The sequence below is a fragment of the Cardiocondyla obscurior genome, linkage group LG10 (genome assembly GCF_019399895.1).
Source record: "Cardiocondyla obscurior isolate alpha-2009 linkage group LG10, Cobs3.1, whole genome shotgun sequence".
Taxonomy (NCBI): domain Eukaryota; kingdom Metazoa; phylum Arthropoda; class Insecta; order Hymenoptera; family Formicidae; genus Cardiocondyla; species Cardiocondyla obscurior.
This window is the reverse complement of record NC_091873.1, coordinates 3,785,540-3,801,538: the sequence shown is the minus strand read 5'-3', so window position 1 is coordinate 3,801,538 and position 15,999 is coordinate 3,785,540. Positions and strand designations below refer to the sequence as shown.

The window sequence follows — 15,999 nt, the reverse complement described above, 5'->3', positions numbered from 1 at the left end:
TATGGATTATGGATTATGGATAGTTGACTTAATTTCAAATTTAAAAGGAAAGTATAAATGCAGATTAAAAAATAAAGATTAAAAGTTTAAAAAATTCCATTTCTTCTAAAACTAAAACAAACTATGCGCACGCATGGGAAACTACGCGTCGACCAATCACAGCGTTTCACTAGCACAGATACACGATGATAATCCGTGAGAGAACAACACGTAGCGCACTGTATCTGAAACTTTGTGATTGTTTAATATGTTTATTTCTGCTTTAAAAAGTGTAACAATACTTAAACGTCTTGCTTCAATAGAATGTTAGATTTCGAGTAAATGATCGTGCTTACTCTCATTAAAACAAAGGTTGTTTCAAGAGATTCAGCGATTTTTGTTGATCATTGCTGGTGCGCGGTATAGGTTAGTTTGACTTTTGGAGCCTTTATTGGAATAAAGAATAAGAAAAAAGAGGTTTCATGAACTGGAAGACTGATGATGAGGTGTGCAACGTATGAAAATAGCAAGCGGTTGCGTTTAAATGACAACAGAGGTAACTGCAATTAATCTTGTTTGATTACATTGTTTATTAAAATTAGTTTTGTTTGCTGTTTCTAATTATAAATAAATGGTGTATACAATTTTGTATAGATGTAAAACACATGGCGACAATGACAAATGACAAAAAAATGAAGAAGGATGACTCCCCAGGAGGTTTCAACAAACAGTTGATCTCCAGTCATAGCACACCTATCACGAAGAACTTAAGTGCAAACATGGATATAGAAGACTCGCCAGATCTTGATTACTGCCAGAGCTTGTTTCCGTGTACACAGGAAGGTGGTAATGAAGTTGCGTGGGATTGGCAAAGTTCTCTGAGCAGGACTCCTGAGAACAAAAAGAAGCAGAAAAACATTCAGTGTGAAACACCGAAAGGAACTAAGTTTATGTGTAAGAAAAGGATCTCAAACTCACCTTTATTGTACAAGCCACTTAAAAGGAAAGCCATTAAAAGAGAAAACATAGAGAACATTGGACAATTTGCAGCTGAACTGCAGGCACTAAGTGAGAAGATTATAAAACAGAACGATAAGAGTCATTTGAGTGATTGTAACAAAAAGAAAGAAGCTCCAATGTTAAATGAAAATAACGAGAAAGAAACTTTGGAGGTAACAGAAAGTATACAAAATTGCACTAGAGAAAGCGATAGCAAACATAATAGTGTTGAAGAGAGTCATAATGGTAATTTAATTAAGAAAAAGAATCTAACTGGAAGTTACGATGATTTGTTTGATGATTCTGCAGACGACGACATGATCAGATGCACTCAAGAAATGGAAGAGAAGATCAATTTAATGGAGAAAGAATGTTCTGTGAATGTATCAGTTGAACAGGAACAGTTGCACATAATTGACACATGCAAAGCTAAAACATTTGTGCAGGCTAGTTTAAAGGAGAATAATAAAAAATCGCTTGTTAAAAGTACTTTAGGCACAAGTGATTGTAACACATTAAAAACGTACTCGAAGTTGAAACGAGAATTGCATGGAAATGTACATACCATTGCAGCACAGAAAAGTGTAGATCTGTACAAGCCGTGCTTGAATAACAATAACACCCTACATTCTCACGGCAAGAAGTCGTCTGATAATAAAACATTGCTGAAAAGTAATACTGTGGAGTTGTTTGAATTTTCAGATGACTCCTTTGATGACTGGCTAGCGACTTGTGTTGACGATGAAAAAGTACTATTAGAATCTGATCATTCCTTAACTCAACATAAAGAAGACAAGTTTCAAAGCAATTATAAGCATTTAACTAACGCACCGTTGAAGCCGCCTGGAGCTGAGTCGCTTAAGCTTATGGCGAAGCCTGGAACATCCAACACTAACGTTTTAGAGAACAGAAAATTTTTTAAAACTAAGAGCTTATCAGATCAATATGTTAATCGGGCCGCGGCTGCGAACGTTAAAAACGCTACAACAAACGCCTCGTATTACGCGAGACACCACTTAAATTCAGGCAAAGGACCAATATTGCGTACGAATGTCGCACACACTTCCGTAAGTACTAAACCGATTGCTACAAATGATGGTAAGGTCGATAATACTGCAATTTCATTAATGCATGGTGCGGATCGACCGCGTGGCTTCGGTGTTAACAGGTGCGTGGTAAAAAGCGATAATGATCGTTTCGTTAAACATCATTCTACCGGTAATATAAAAAATAACACGCCGGAAAAAACGAAAACTAAGTCGCAGCCGGTACGGTGTACCGCAGAGGAGATCGAGAAGAAGAGATTGCAAGCCGTAGCGAAGTTAGAGGCAAAGAGAAAATTGTACTCGATGAAAATGTCGAACAACATTAATAGGTGAAGTCACAAATGCTTTGTACAGATTGTATTAATTACAAGAAAAGTGAATTTCTTTACTAAAATTTTGCACCGTTACATTGACACTACTGTCTCTACTATTACTACTACTATTATTACTACTACTACTGTGATCGCCGTTATCATTGTCTTCATTGTAATCATTGTTATGTATATTGTAAAATATTTAGAACATTTTTCGCAAATATATTTATAATTATACCTACGAGTATAATCTGAATATTAATTTACTTTATGATTCAAGCACATTAGCGCACAAGAACAATTAAGATTAATTAATACTATTAACTGTTAGAAAATTTTATTTTATTTTTTTTTTAAGTAAAGTGTTAATTCTTATATGAAACAATTAATTTTAATTAGCATTATCTTACATGTAATTAATCTTTAATTTATATTTACAGTTTGATATATCTCGTAATTGCGAGATAGATGTGGGTAAATTTAATTTATAATCTCATCGAATTAATAATTTTTTTTACAACTTATAGAGCTTATTGAATCAAAAGAAAATTATGTTTGCGTAGTATAGAAGTAAGTATGTAATCGATTATATACAAGAAAACTTTTATCGAGTGCACATGCCATTTTGTTCACAATGTAAAACGTTAAATTAAATTTTTTTTTTTTTTATTATGAGACTCGCGGTTACTGCAATCAGTATTTAAGTACATCTGAAACTCTTATGCGTATTTTATATATTTTATTAATTAATATATTTTTCTTTGTTTTATTCACGTAGATATTTTGCATCGTGTGTTTTTAATTTGTTTCGTTGCCTTTAATTTTAATTGGCTTACCAGACATTTATACGCAAGGTGACTTTTTGATTTAATTTTTGTTGATGTATCGTTTTTATTAAATTTCAAAGTATATTTCAGGTAAAAAAGAATGGATGTGTACGGTATATTTTGCACGAAGGGGAGGAAATTTCTTTAGGAAATTCCGTGAGAGTCGTAGTTCTCTTGTAATACAATCTTCTCGACCTCCTCTACCTCTGGGTAAATATAAAATGCTGTAACATGAGAAATTACATTTTTTGAAACGTAATTTTGTGTTTTCTCGTTCCCTCTTTTGACACAAAATGATAAAGCGATTGTTCGTCGTGCTTTCTTCGATAATATGAAGAAAGAGCGGACGGAAAAAAAGAAGCGAATAAACATCGAGACAATATTTGTCCCGCATGCGAGTTTTTATCTAGGATTACGGGCCTTTTTCCAAGGATAAAAATTTATTACATGGTAATTACTACGAGAAGAACAAATTCGCGCACGCGCGACCGCCAAATTTCCCACGTCGGTCGACGTCGACGCTGCTCTAATCAATATATTGAGTGACGTCACGTGAAAGGTTTATTACCTACCCCTTCTTTATTGTACTTTCGCACGACTACGCAATCGACATTCCCCGTTTCCACGGCGTTTCCGTTACAATCGTGTTTTAATTCGCGTTCTCCGTTTTTCGTACCGTTAACGCCGCGCGAATTGAGAAACGTACAAGGCCTTCGATCGCCGGAAGTGAGCTCATCTCTCTGCGGAGAATTTTGCGACGTTTGCGCATTAAAAGACACCTTTCTTTCTCTCTCTCTCTCTCTCTCTCTCTCTCTCTCTCTCTCTCTCTCTCTCTCTCTCTCTCTCTCTCTCTCACACACACACACACACACACTTCCTTCTCCATTAATCTTTTTTTCCTTTATCTCGCGTGATATCCGCCGCTCGGATGAATTTAGTGGACCGAGTCCCGCATTCACGGCCTTCAGTTTCCTGTCCCGCCGCGGCGTTGTAGCGTCGAGTTCACCTCTCAGTGTGTTCAACCCCCGCGGTCGTCGGCCATCTCTCTTCCTCCTCCCCCTTTCCTCTCTCTTACTCGCTTACGTCGATCTCTCCTGTGTCTGTGAACCTGTGTTTGGCCACCGCCATCGCTTCCTCCACCCTCTCTTTCATCGTCGTCATCATCGCCGCCGCCGCCGCCGTCGCCGCCGCCGCCGACGTCGCCACGAAGATCGTAGTACCGTCGCGTACCTCGAGTAGCCGAGTACTTCGAGCGTCCAGTATCCCTGAACCCGCGAATGCGGAGTACGAGTACCTGGACGTTCTACGCCGGCCGCCTATCGTCACGATGCTACTACTCGCGGTGATCGGGCTCCTGGTCCTCGCCGGCACGACCACCGCCGAGGTCTTTACCAACACGTTCCTGGTGAGGATGCGGCAGCCAGCGGAGCGGCACTTGGCCGATCGCGTGGCACTCAGGAACGGCTTTATCAACCTCGGACCGGTAAGTAACCTCGACAAGATCCACCTAGAAGCTAGTCGAACACATAGGCGAGACTCGAAAGAGCGTTTTAGGCGACCTGAGGTACCGTTGCTTAAAGGCACTCTTCAAGGATTCTTCATCCTGCTTTGCGTTATTTCTTTCCTTTTTTCTTATTAATTGAATTGAATTGAATTTATTTATTTATTTGAATATATTTCAGCCTTGTTTATCGCAGGTGGTTGTAGTTTTAATTGCAATATAATGTTTGAAGGAGGATTTTACCTTTCTTTTGCTGTTAAGGGATTATGCTCCGCGAATGGAGCGGCGATTCCTCGCTCACCAAGGCGCGAACGTTAAAGTAAATGGTAAATCACGCGGCAAATATGTAACGATCGACCAACGTCTCCTCGAAGTCGCTTTCACCTTTTCGCGTATGACGGTCTGCTCGCGAGAGATAACGCGCGAGCTTTTCCAGTTTACACAGCTCTCTACGTCCGCAAACTTTGCCGTCGACGTTAAAACAGGCGTCCATTATGCACGGTTCAACTGCTAGGTTCTTCAATAAATGTCACGAAAACGTGATACCCGTGGCTGGCAATACACTGATAATTATTTGCGATCAATGCAAATATCGTGAATTCTGAGGACAATAGGACCGTTTGATGCTCGATTAATTAGCGATATTAAATGGCAGAGCGGAGAATTGGGGTGGAATAAACATCTCTTCTGCGCCTTCTGCGACCACCGAAACCGCGGGTCCGCTGATTCTATCCGAGTATCGCCTGCGATTGCTTTCCAACATATTGCATTGTACCAGCGAATCGTATTTATCCAGCGCGTTGAAGGAATATGCAAATTGCTACCACAGTTTCATCATTTCTGCCCATTACTCTCTTGTGTTTTACGAATATTTCGAATTACTGGAAGCTCAGATTTATCGTTGAATAAACGATTTTCATTTCGAGTTAGCTTACCCCCTTTTGACATTTCCTCCCCCCCCTCTCTCTCTCTCTCTCTCTCTCTCTCTCTCTTTTTTTGATCTGCAAATTAAAAGGAGTTATTCCCGAATGTGTACTTCAAATTTTTCCAGTCGATAATTCTGCAGCCGCGTGGCATACATTCGCGAATATTTGCAGCGGGAGCAGGTAAATTTTTAAATGGAGTAATCGATCGAAGCGTTTTACATTGACGACATTGTCAGCATTTAAATACGAAAGCTGCATGGTGAATTTTCGAATAGTTTGCTCGTTGAATTTAAAAAAAAAAAAAAAAAAAAAAAGAGAGAAAGAATTTTGTTCGATACGTTCCATTTGTTAGCGAGGAATTAAATATTTTACGTGTCGACTTTGCTTTTGTACTGTTGAACCTGAAAACGCCACGCGTCACATTCGTCAGCGCCACATCTCGTCCGCAATTGTTCGTTCTACTGATTCTTGTTCTACTGATTTCGTTCTACTGATTCTCGGACCGCCAGCGAATTCGGTCGCTTTGCGCCATACCGTTTGCAAAAATCAAGTGTTTTAGTATGGTAAACGAAACCAGGGCATTCTAAATATCCATTCCCAATTGATTAATACATTTACAAATATAATAACAATTTAATATAAAAAAAAATATATATTTATTTTTATAATTAAAGCCTTGCGCCTATGGCGTACGCGCGTCTTGATCGATAAAATGTTAACTTGATATTAAAGCATCTTTTTATAGAGGAGCACGTTGGGTATTTTTATACTTCGGTCGAAAAATGTATCGCGTTTCTTTTTTTTTTTTTTTTTAAGTGTCTTTACATATAATTTTTGAAGAACAAAATTGCGCGGACGTCTAAAGCTTGTTCGTGAAAAAGATGGTACGGTGAGAAGAACGGATAACGAAAAAAAGCTTAGACGTTTTCCAAGAACAGTTTACTTTTCGCGATCGGAAAGGTAAACCGCAGCTCGACTAGAACAAAAAGCCCTTTTTCCCTTTGTCTTATTCGACGTGCTTTATGTTTGCAAACGGCAAAAGAGAAGAACTGCGAGTTGCATGAGCAAGTCGGTTAATAATCAACGAAAGCGATGCGGGAGTGTTAGTCAAGACATTTATTTGATCTTATATTATTTATAGAGTCTCGACTTGTTGTAAAAGCCGCTTTCAAAACTTATTGAATGAAAGTTTTCTAACCGAAGACCGCTGTCGTGTTTCCCCGACGGCCAAAACTTTTCTTTTTAATCTGAAAAAAGTTCCTCGCTAGCGCGCACATTACGTAAAAATTTTATTGACGTAGAAAATAAAAAAAATAAAATGGGGAGCAAAGATAAATGTAGTTTAGCCGTAATTCGTCGATAAGTAGTGATTAATAAAGACAGATTTTGAATCGCGGTAATATTAGAATGCTGATAAATCAAACTTTGTTAACGCAAGCATCCATTAGCAGAGTTTAATTGAAGTGCAGTAGCCTGCACTGCATCGAAATGAGGTATGGAGTTACAGAGGGATCAATATTCGAGAAAATGGGGTTTGTAATTTAAAAAATCGCAACACGTTACTTCCAACGCACGTACATGAAGTGGTTATTAACGACACGACCGCAAGACGACGGAAAAAAGTAATAAACGAAAAGAAAGTGCAACATAAAATTCTTTTTACGCGCAAAATTCCGATTTTTTTCCTTTTTTTTTTTTTTTCAACTATAACGAGAAGCTCGTATATCGCTTATAGACTTGAATGTTATTATATAATAACTGCCCTAATAACAAACTTTAAAGTAGAAATAAAAGTTTGAAGCTTAGTTGAATTTAAAGGATAACAGAAAATAAATAGACATCCAATATAATAAAAACCTGTCTCCATTTCCTTTAACAAAACAACGTATTTTTATCTCTATTTCCTTTCCTTCTTTCGCTGAGACAAGCTCTCTTCGATTTTTATTATTTCAAGCTTAGAATAGAGAGAGAGAGACGAAATTGATTTCTCGATCCGCTCGATTTTCTCTCGTTTAAATGGATTTAATTTCCGATCTACTATTTTTTTATTACGTAAAATCACATAATTTACGGCGATGTGCCATCGATAATCGGCCATGGAACATTAGATAAACGTCTGATGCAACTTTAGCGCGAATTGATATTCTGTAAGCCCTATTTACCGGCCTGGTGACGTAGTTTCTTCCGATTAAAACTGTTTCCCGGCTGTCTCGTACGATTACCCGCCTGTAGACACGGGAGTTGAATTATCGTTCGAATCGATCGCTTCCATCGCGACGCTATTAATTCCATCGCGCTTGGCAGTGACTGATTTTATATGTTGCGCCAGCTTAGACGGCGGTTGACGCGATCGATTAAGAGGATCTTATTGCAGCTTAACAAGTTGTCGAACATAGCTTTCGTCGCTTTTCACCCCGCGGATTATACGCCGCATTAATTTCTCGCGTGTCGAAGGTCAAGGGCGCAAAGCGTACGCAACATTTGAATTTGCGGACGATGGAAGGAGAGTTTCTTCATTTCAGAACAGAGAACAATCCCGCCTTTCGTCCGTATTTCTTTTTCCCTGCTACAATACTATTGGCGGCCATAAGCCGCAACGGGATTTACGTGAACACTGCCGAGATAATCCTCGCTATTTACGACGGTCTGGAAAACTAATTATTTTATCCCGGTGACGCACCATTTGCTAATGTGGGCGTATTAGAAAGTCGGATTAATGATATTTAAAAAAAAAAAAAAACTGCATTTTTTATTTATTTATTACTCTAGAGTTTCATTTTTAAGGTTCCGTTTGCTTTTTTCCTTCCTAAATATTAAATTTATCTCTATCTCTGAATAGTATTGTATTATCTATGCCTACACTTGATTTTTAATGCTTCGGTGAGTGGAATTAATGATTTTCTCGTTAAAAAAAAATAAAAAAGTGAAAGAAAGATATAAAGATCTATATAGAGAATTATGTCATTTACGTAGAATTATAGAACATACGCATTACATGGTACTGCTATATTTTATTACGTAGACGTAGAAGACTTGCACAGTCGCAGGTTTCACAATAATTGCAAAATAAACGAACAGGATTGAATAACGCACTTGTATTTTTTACATGGAATAAAATATTTCTTTTAGGTGAAAATAGAGGAATATAAAAGGAGAAATAGACCATGAAAATTCTTTATTGTAAGAAAAATAAATAAAAACGTATAAGTGGAGAAAGAGACGTCTTTCAGCTTGGAAAATACGCGTGAGATGTTGATAAAAAATATGTTATTGATAGAATTGGTAGTTGAACTGGTTTTAGAAATCAACCTGTTCTTTTATTTTAAAGAAAAGTAAACTCAAAAGTTTCGCGCAAACCTTGTCGGAGCATAAAAAGTAAAAATCGCTTTTTTTTGAAAGGTACTGGACAGTCGAACGGAGTATCACTTTGTACATAGGGCTCTGCCGCATGTACGAAGCAAACGGTCCGTGCCGCACACGCGAAGATTAAAGGTTGACCCTTTGGTAAGTTGATATCGCTTTTGCACCTACGCGGCAATTATCACCGTGGAAGAGAAAAAGATGAATGTTATCAAAATGCTAATACAACCGGCCGAGAGTCAGATTGTGGTAACTTTGTTTGCTTTGCATTGGACGGGATTAAAAATAACATGATGAGCTTTATGAGCTTATTAAGATAAAAATATATTCATCAACTCAGTTTTTTTATAATATTTAAATTAACTGCAAGTTTATTAATTCTCCACGTTTCAAATGATTTATATATCAATTATGTATCGAATTAGTGACGAAATATTTCTTTCTCAGCTTAATTCGATCAAGTAATCTGAACGAGCTTACGTGCGATTACCGATCAAAGACAATTATTGGAATTAAACCCGTACTTGTTAAGCGAGTTTAAAATGTTAGGAGAACGATGCGTTTATCTCAAAGGCGTTGCATGTTTCCTCTTTTATGAAGGATTTTAAATAGATGTTAACGTACAACGCAAACGCAGGTGGCCACGGCGATACAGCAGCCTGGTTTCAAGCGAGTCAAGAGGGGCTATAAGTTCTTGGGTGATGACAATCTCGTGCCGATGTACAAAATCAAGAATCCGGCCAACCCGGCGAGCAAGGACCCAACCGATCCGTTCTTCAAGTTCCAATGGTACCTGAAGAACGTAGGGCAGAACGGCGGCAAGCCAAAGCTGGACCTGAACGTGGAGGCTGCTTGGGCTCAGGGCGTCACGGGGAAGAACGTAACGACGGCTATAATGGACGACGGTACGTGAGAAACCATTACGTCTCTTTTTCCTCTCCCTTTTCCTTTCTTCATTTCGGGGGGGGAATCGTGATCCTCGTCGGGGTTGGGGATGTGGAAGTCAAAACGGCGTTAAATTACACGGGTTCTCGAGTGCAGTTGGCGGTGACTGGAAGGCTCTGAATCGATATCGCGTCGAGAGGGTAGTTACGCAACGCTCGCTTTTCCGTATCTGAGAGGTCAGGAGACGTATTTTCCTAACGGCCACGTCGTAACCGTATTCGGTATAATAAGATTGTTCAACCGAGATCTTTTTAATGCCGACTGCCTTTCGTTAACGAGGAAGTAAAATTGCCACTTCGCCGTCGTTCTCCCCGATCTTGTTGCCTTCCCTTGCGGCGACTCGGGCCTTATTTGCGATGCACACAACGCCAACACAAAATCCACATGTATTAATAATTCTATTGTTCTATTACAGGTGTCGATTACATGCATCTAGATCTTAAATATAACTACGTAAGTATATTCGTAATCAGCGTTGACGTCCCAGCAAAGAGCTCCTCTTCTCATCCCTTTACCGAGAAATGATTTAAATTTACTTTTAAGTTTAAAGTCGAACATTGTTGAAGGAGAAACAGTCGCGTCGAAAGTCAAAAACGTTTTAATAAAAGTGTCTTTTGCGACTGCTGATTTCGTTTTTACTTTTGCTTCACGAACATTTCGATTCGATAATAGTTTTAAAACAATAATTTTTTTTTTTCTTTTTTTTTTTTGTGTAGAGTTACATGCATGTAACTTCATATTAATGCGGAATGTTAAATATCTTGTTAGAAAACGAGTTGCGCGAATATTCTCGTTAAACTTTTGCCCAGATGTCAGATTCCTGGCGCATCTTCCGCGGAAATACGTCAAGAATTCCAAATCTCGAGGGACAAAATTAAGAATAGAGCAAAGGAGATGAAGGGCGGTCGCTTAAAATACTCGGATAATGCAAAAAGAAAACCTGGTAATAAATTTCTTTACTGAAAGCGCGTGAATGTCGGCGCAATTAACAACTCATACGAAACGTAATGTTTCTATTCTCGTAATTAAAATAAGCGTGCGATCCGTGACCGGTTCTATTTTTTCTTTGCGGCCACGAGGCATCGTAAAAAAGTTGTCGTTTCCTTTCAGAACGCCGAAGCCTCCTACGATTTCAGCAGTAACGACCCTTATCCGTATCCGAGGTACACCGACGATTGGTTTAACAGGTAAGAGCTTATCTCATATTCGAGAACGAAGTTCCAGTTCCGCGGGTGATCGAAAGGAAAGTAGAAGTCAGTCGAGCCGAGTCGTAAAAGTAGATAAAGTTACGCAGTCAATGGTGGACCGCGCCCTTAATCGAGGGCGTGGAGGCCAGGGCGCTTGCGTTTAAAAGTAAAACAAAGGGTACCTCCCGCATTCGCGTGTGCGAATCGAGTTTGTTCTCAAGTTTGTTAAGAGATAGACATTTACAATAGTCTTTGTTGCGGGCAGCCACGGCACGAGATGCGCCGGAGAAGTCGCGGCCGCGCGCGACAACGGGGTGTGCGGCGTGGGGGTGGCGTACGATTCAAAGATCGCCGGTATCCGAATGCTGGACCAGCCGTACATGACCGACTTGATCGAGGCAAACAGTATGGGTCACGAGCCACATCTCATCGACATCTACAGCGCGTCCTGGGGACCCACGGACGACGGGAAAACGGTAGACGGGCCGCGCAATGCGACCATGAGGGCAATCGTTCGCGGCGTTAATGAGGTAATTATCGGAGCTCATTAGAAATTAATGAAACCACCGATGTGCTTTTAATGTTAGAGTGAAATAATTACCGGAGAACCGGCAGCTTCTCGCTAACATTCTTTACGCATGATAAAATGGTAAAAGTGTTGATTACTTACTGCATTTTTGTTTTTTGTTTGTAAAAAAAAAATTAAGTTTAACTTTTTAATGCTTTTTTTTTCAACGTGCTGACAATATAAAAGATTGCATTACTTATCTATTTATATCGTTTATTCGCTCGGGTATTCCCAACAGGGTAGAAACGGATTGGGTAATATTTATGTCTGGGCGTCCGGGGATGGCGGGCAGGAGGATGACTGTAATTGCGACGGATATGCCGCCAGCATGTGGACCATTAGTATCAATAGTGCTATCAATGATGGCCAAAATGCCCATTACGACGAGAGCTGCTCCAGCACCCTGGCTTCTACTTTTAGCAACGGCGCGAAGGACCCTAACACAGGAGTGGTGCGTAAATATTGCAGGGATTACCAAAAAAGAGATTATCTAAAAGAACTGTCCTTTGGGAAGGAAAAAGCTTTATTCGGAAAAAAGAACGTTGTTATCGGAAATATTTTCGATAAAGTAAACGTGTACATAATTTTTTTTTTTTTAACCAACAAAAGTTATACTTATATATTTATAAAAGAAAAGTTATATTTTTAAATAAATTTAAATATACGTCATTTTTTACGTGATATTAATGAAAAATTAATACTTTTTCTGCATTAAATTACAGAAATGATAAAAATTTTCTTTGCATATGTATAATTATTTCTAAAAAAATTGAAGGTATTAATTTATTTATTATACAGGCGACCACGGATCTCTATGGAAAATGCACGACAACTCATAGTGGAACATCTGCTGCGGCACCGGAAGCTGCGGGAGTGTTTGCGCTTGCTCTCGAAGCCAAGTGAGTGCATTTATATACATATATGCATGTATTTATAAATGATACTTAAAGGAATGAAAAGTGTTTAAAATACCACTTGAGATACACACCTTTATAGTTTGTTACTGAAAATTATTACAGTAAATTAATCTTTTTTTTAAATGTGGAAAAAAAGAACGTAAATTACGCGCGGGCTTTTTATTATCATCGAGAATTTAGAAATCACAAGAGCTTTCGTTTCTAGCCCGCAGCTCACCTGGAGAGACATACAACACTTGACCGTCCTAACGTCTAAAAGAAACTCTTTGTTCGACGCAAAAGACAGATTTCATTGGACCATGAATGGCGTAGGCCTCGAATTCAATCACCTTTTCGGATATGGCGTCTTGGATGCAGGCGCGATGGTAGCTTTAGCTAAAAAGTGGAAGACGGTGCCGCCGAGATATCACTGCGAGGCTGGCTCCACGTTTAAATTACAGTAAATAATAAAGAGCAATTTAAATGCAAGCAGGATAATAAACTCGAAAATTAACGCAATAATCAATATCCTAAAATTGTTTTGTTTTCCAGGAAAGTCACGAGCGATCAATCCATCCTTGTGAAGATTAAAACTGACGCGTGCGCCGGCACGGAGTATGCCGTCAATTATTTGGAGCACGTTCAAGCTGTCATTTCCGTAAATGGAACTCGGCGCGGTGATCTCGAACTGTTCCTCACGTCTCCGATGGGTACCAGGTACGACGAACGCTGTTCTTTTATTAGTGAAGATAGTGAAATAAATAAAATTTAAAAAACGCAATGTTATTACTTAAACAAACACAGTGTTTAGAAAAAAGTCAAAGATAACCGTGATTTTGTTTTCTAGCGAGTTTTCTTTTCTTAATCGTATGTAATTTTCAGATCCATGATCCTGAGCCGTAGGGTCAATGACGACGACCAAAGGGATGGATTTACCAAGTGGCCCTTCATGACGACGCACACGTGGGGAGAGTATCCTCAGGGAACTTGGTTGCTGGAGGTAAACTTTAGCCTGCGCTTTTTGATTCGCATTCTTCCCTCATCCCCCTTCTCTATCATTCGGCTTCTTTCAGGTGAGTTTTAACAGTCAAACACCTCAACACGGATGGCTGAAAGAGTGGACACTAATGCTTCATGGCACCAGAGAACCACCATACACGGGATTGTCGACAGCAGATCCTCACTCGAAGCTGGCAATCGTCAAAAAGGCCCATGAAGAGCGATTTAACGCGATGTAACAATATCGATGACCACGGTCCACACAATTATCGCCGATTTTAGCGCAGATAATAGGAATATTCCGATCGGAAGATGTTCACGCGAGCGCTTCCCCGTTTTCGCTTTCTTGATTTCGCGCCGCGCAGCTGAAGGGATGCTGGATCTTTTCGAATTTCGTTGCGCATCGACTGTATCGTGCCAACTTGTCTTCGCTCGTTATTTCCGCGCGTTGGCTTACATTGGCATTCAGATCACCACGGAAATCAATCCCGATAGTTTTCATTACGGTCACGCGTTTGCCACGTCGCTTCCCATAAGTATGACGTCAACTGTAACCGTATATTACGTCACGGCAGATCCTATTAACAGTATTTTTTTTACTGTTAAACATATCTTTTATACAATTCTCAGCATTTTGTTTTCGAAACGTTTTATTACAGAGAAACAGGTAAACCATTAGCATTCGGTAATTTGATTAAAGAATGCTTTGTATTAAAAAAACGAAAAAAAGAAAAAAAATCTGAAATAGATAATCCCAAGGTAAATTTCTTATCAAATAAAATATTAATTACTTATATTGTGTCACGTCTTTCGACGAGGTTTTTACAATTTGCAAAGCTCTAGGATGCAGGTGTTGGCCACCGAACGAAAAAAGAAAGACATTGATTTACCGTGTTCGACAGATGGAAAACTATAATTTATAACGTTACAATTATACCGTTACTAAAATCCATCTGGTATTTATAATCTGTTATTTTTATTAATTAATGTTATTATTATCGTTGTTATTAGCTTGCGAGCGACCGCGGAATATTGTTTTGCTGAAATCATATGCGCGTTGACAGCTTTTCAAAGAGTTTCCAAGTCGACGATCGAAACTTGACGATCAGGGGAACAAGGCGACGAGGAAGGAAATTTACTATGTATTACTCAAATAGCGAAATAAAAATTTCTCTTCTGACGAAGCGGTAAACTCGAAGCATTTAGCGTTTTAATGGACGTTATCGAATCGATAGCGCCTGCGAAAGAGTATCCCGGGAACAAGTAATCTTCGTGTGATCATTCTTGTTCTCGCGGCCCGATAACCCGCGCGTCTTGTATCAAGAAAATGTTAAATTTTTATTTATACTTTAAACAGCAAACTATGTGAGTTTATCAACTTTTTTCATCTGTCATACAATTATTTCATTACTGTATTTCGAACATTAAATGGAAAATAAAAATCTGTAGAACATAAAGATCTACAGATCTTTCTGTCTTTTTTGCTTACACTAGAATATATTTACTGCGTAGGGAATTAATTAATAATGTCGAGGACTACATTTATATTAATAGATGTGGCTAAAAGTTCATTTTTATTTGCGCAGTTTAACGAAGGCGATAAAGGGCCGTGAGGACGACCATGACCGACACGAGAACACGAAATACGGATGCTACAAGATCCACATGTGTAGACGATGTACTTTAGAACTGTAGCGAACAGAGAGTTTGAGCATTACATAAATTATATAAATATAAAATGCATATATAAATAAGGTATGTGTATACGTGTATGTGTATGTGCGTGTAGAATATCCCGTCGCTATCGTATCACGTTGGTTGCCGAAAGGAGACGGCCTCCTTGGATAATTTTGCTATGGGCAATTTCAATGCTTTATACTCTTTTACACGAGAAAACAATTGTAAAGTTAGCCGAGCGCTAAAAATTCGAGCGTTATTATCGTTTCTTGATCAAGAAACGCGACGCAACTTCACGCATTGAGATCTCTAATCTCAAATTAATTCGGGTCTTTTAAAAAGCAATGCGATAGTGGTGGGACATTCTATATAAACATATACATGTATTTTATATATATGTATATCTTATATACAGAGTGAGACTTCCAGTTTTGCGACTCGGACGATTTCTGCCATTCAAGGCAATTTTCGACCACCGTAGGGATGAGCTGAGTCACGAGGTCGAGGCTGCTCCGCTCTGTATATTTTATATACGTATATCTCTCATTACATATATCTTACAGTTGAAATTTAATCAACTTTATTGTGTATGCGTTATAGGTGGACGAATAAAATCTGTATTTTTTGGCTGGCATCGTTTTTATCTAGTGTAACCTTTAATTAATACTATTTACTGCCTACTTTCTCTCTCTCTCTCTCTCCATCGCTTTTCTGTCGGCATTACAAAGGATGTAAGAGTCAAATGTACACTCTTAAAAACAACGAATTAATCCAA

At 38.8% G+C, this 15,999-nt stretch overlaps 2 protein-coding genes across 3 annotated transcripts; both read left to right on the top strand.

Annotated features, from left to right (window-relative positions):
- The first annotated feature begins 65 nt into the window (after positions 1-65).
- LOC139105874 (uncharacterized) lies at positions 66-3,424 on the top strand. Of its 2 annotated transcripts, XM_070662196.1 has the most exons (3): positions 66-535; positions 634-2,045; positions 2,147-2,305. In XM_070662196.1, the coding sequence occupies exons 1-3, from the start codon at positions 478-480 to the stop codon at positions 2,165-2,167; spliced, it is 1,491 nt and encodes a 496-aa protein (XP_070518297.1). In that variant the 5' UTR covers positions 66-477; the 3' UTR covers positions 2,168-2,305. The 2 variants fall into 2 exon arrangements, with proteins under 2 accessions (XP_070518297.1, XP_070518296.1); XM_070662195.1 differs by having other exon boundaries at positions 634-3,424.
- A 934-nt stretch (positions 3,425-4,358) lies between these two features.
- Positions 4,359-15,858, top strand: Amon (prohormone processing protease amontillado). The gene is made up of 12 exons (XM_070662194.1): positions 4,359-4,648; positions 8,992-9,096; positions 9,590-9,857; positions 10,313-10,350; positions 11,008-11,084; positions 11,350-11,614; positions 11,891-12,103; positions 12,451-12,551; positions 12,775-13,008; positions 13,101-13,265; positions 13,431-13,548; positions 13,622-15,858. Exons 1-12 carry the CDS (start codon positions 4,493-4,495, stop codon positions 13,784-13,786), a joined length of 1,905 nt encoding a protein of 634 aa, XP_070518295.1. The 5' UTR covers positions 4,359-4,492; the 3' UTR covers positions 13,787-15,858.
- Positions 15,859-15,999: the final 141 nt, after the last annotated feature.

Bases quoted from the DNA above. Each gene is read 5' to 3' on its own strand.
- LOC139105874 (XM_070662195.1), top strand. From the start codon at position 478: ATGATGAGGTGTGCAACGTATGAAAATAGCAAGCGGTTGCGTTTAAAT. The intron at 536-633 runs GTAACTGCAATT...AATTTTGTATAG, and splicing joins GCGTTTAAATGACAACAGAG to ATGTAAAACACATGGCGACA.
- Amon (XM_070662194.1), top strand. From the start codon at position 4,493: ATGCTACTACTCGCGGTGATCGGGCTCCTGGTCCTCGCCGGCACGACC. The intron at 9,097-9,589 runs GTAAGTTGATAT...ACGCAAACGCAG, and splicing joins GATTAAAGGTTGACCCTTTG to GTGGCCACGGCGATACAGCA. The intron at 9,858-10,312 runs GTACGTGAGAAA...GTTCTATTACAG, and splicing joins GACGGCTATAATGGACGACG to GTGTCGATTACATGCATCTA.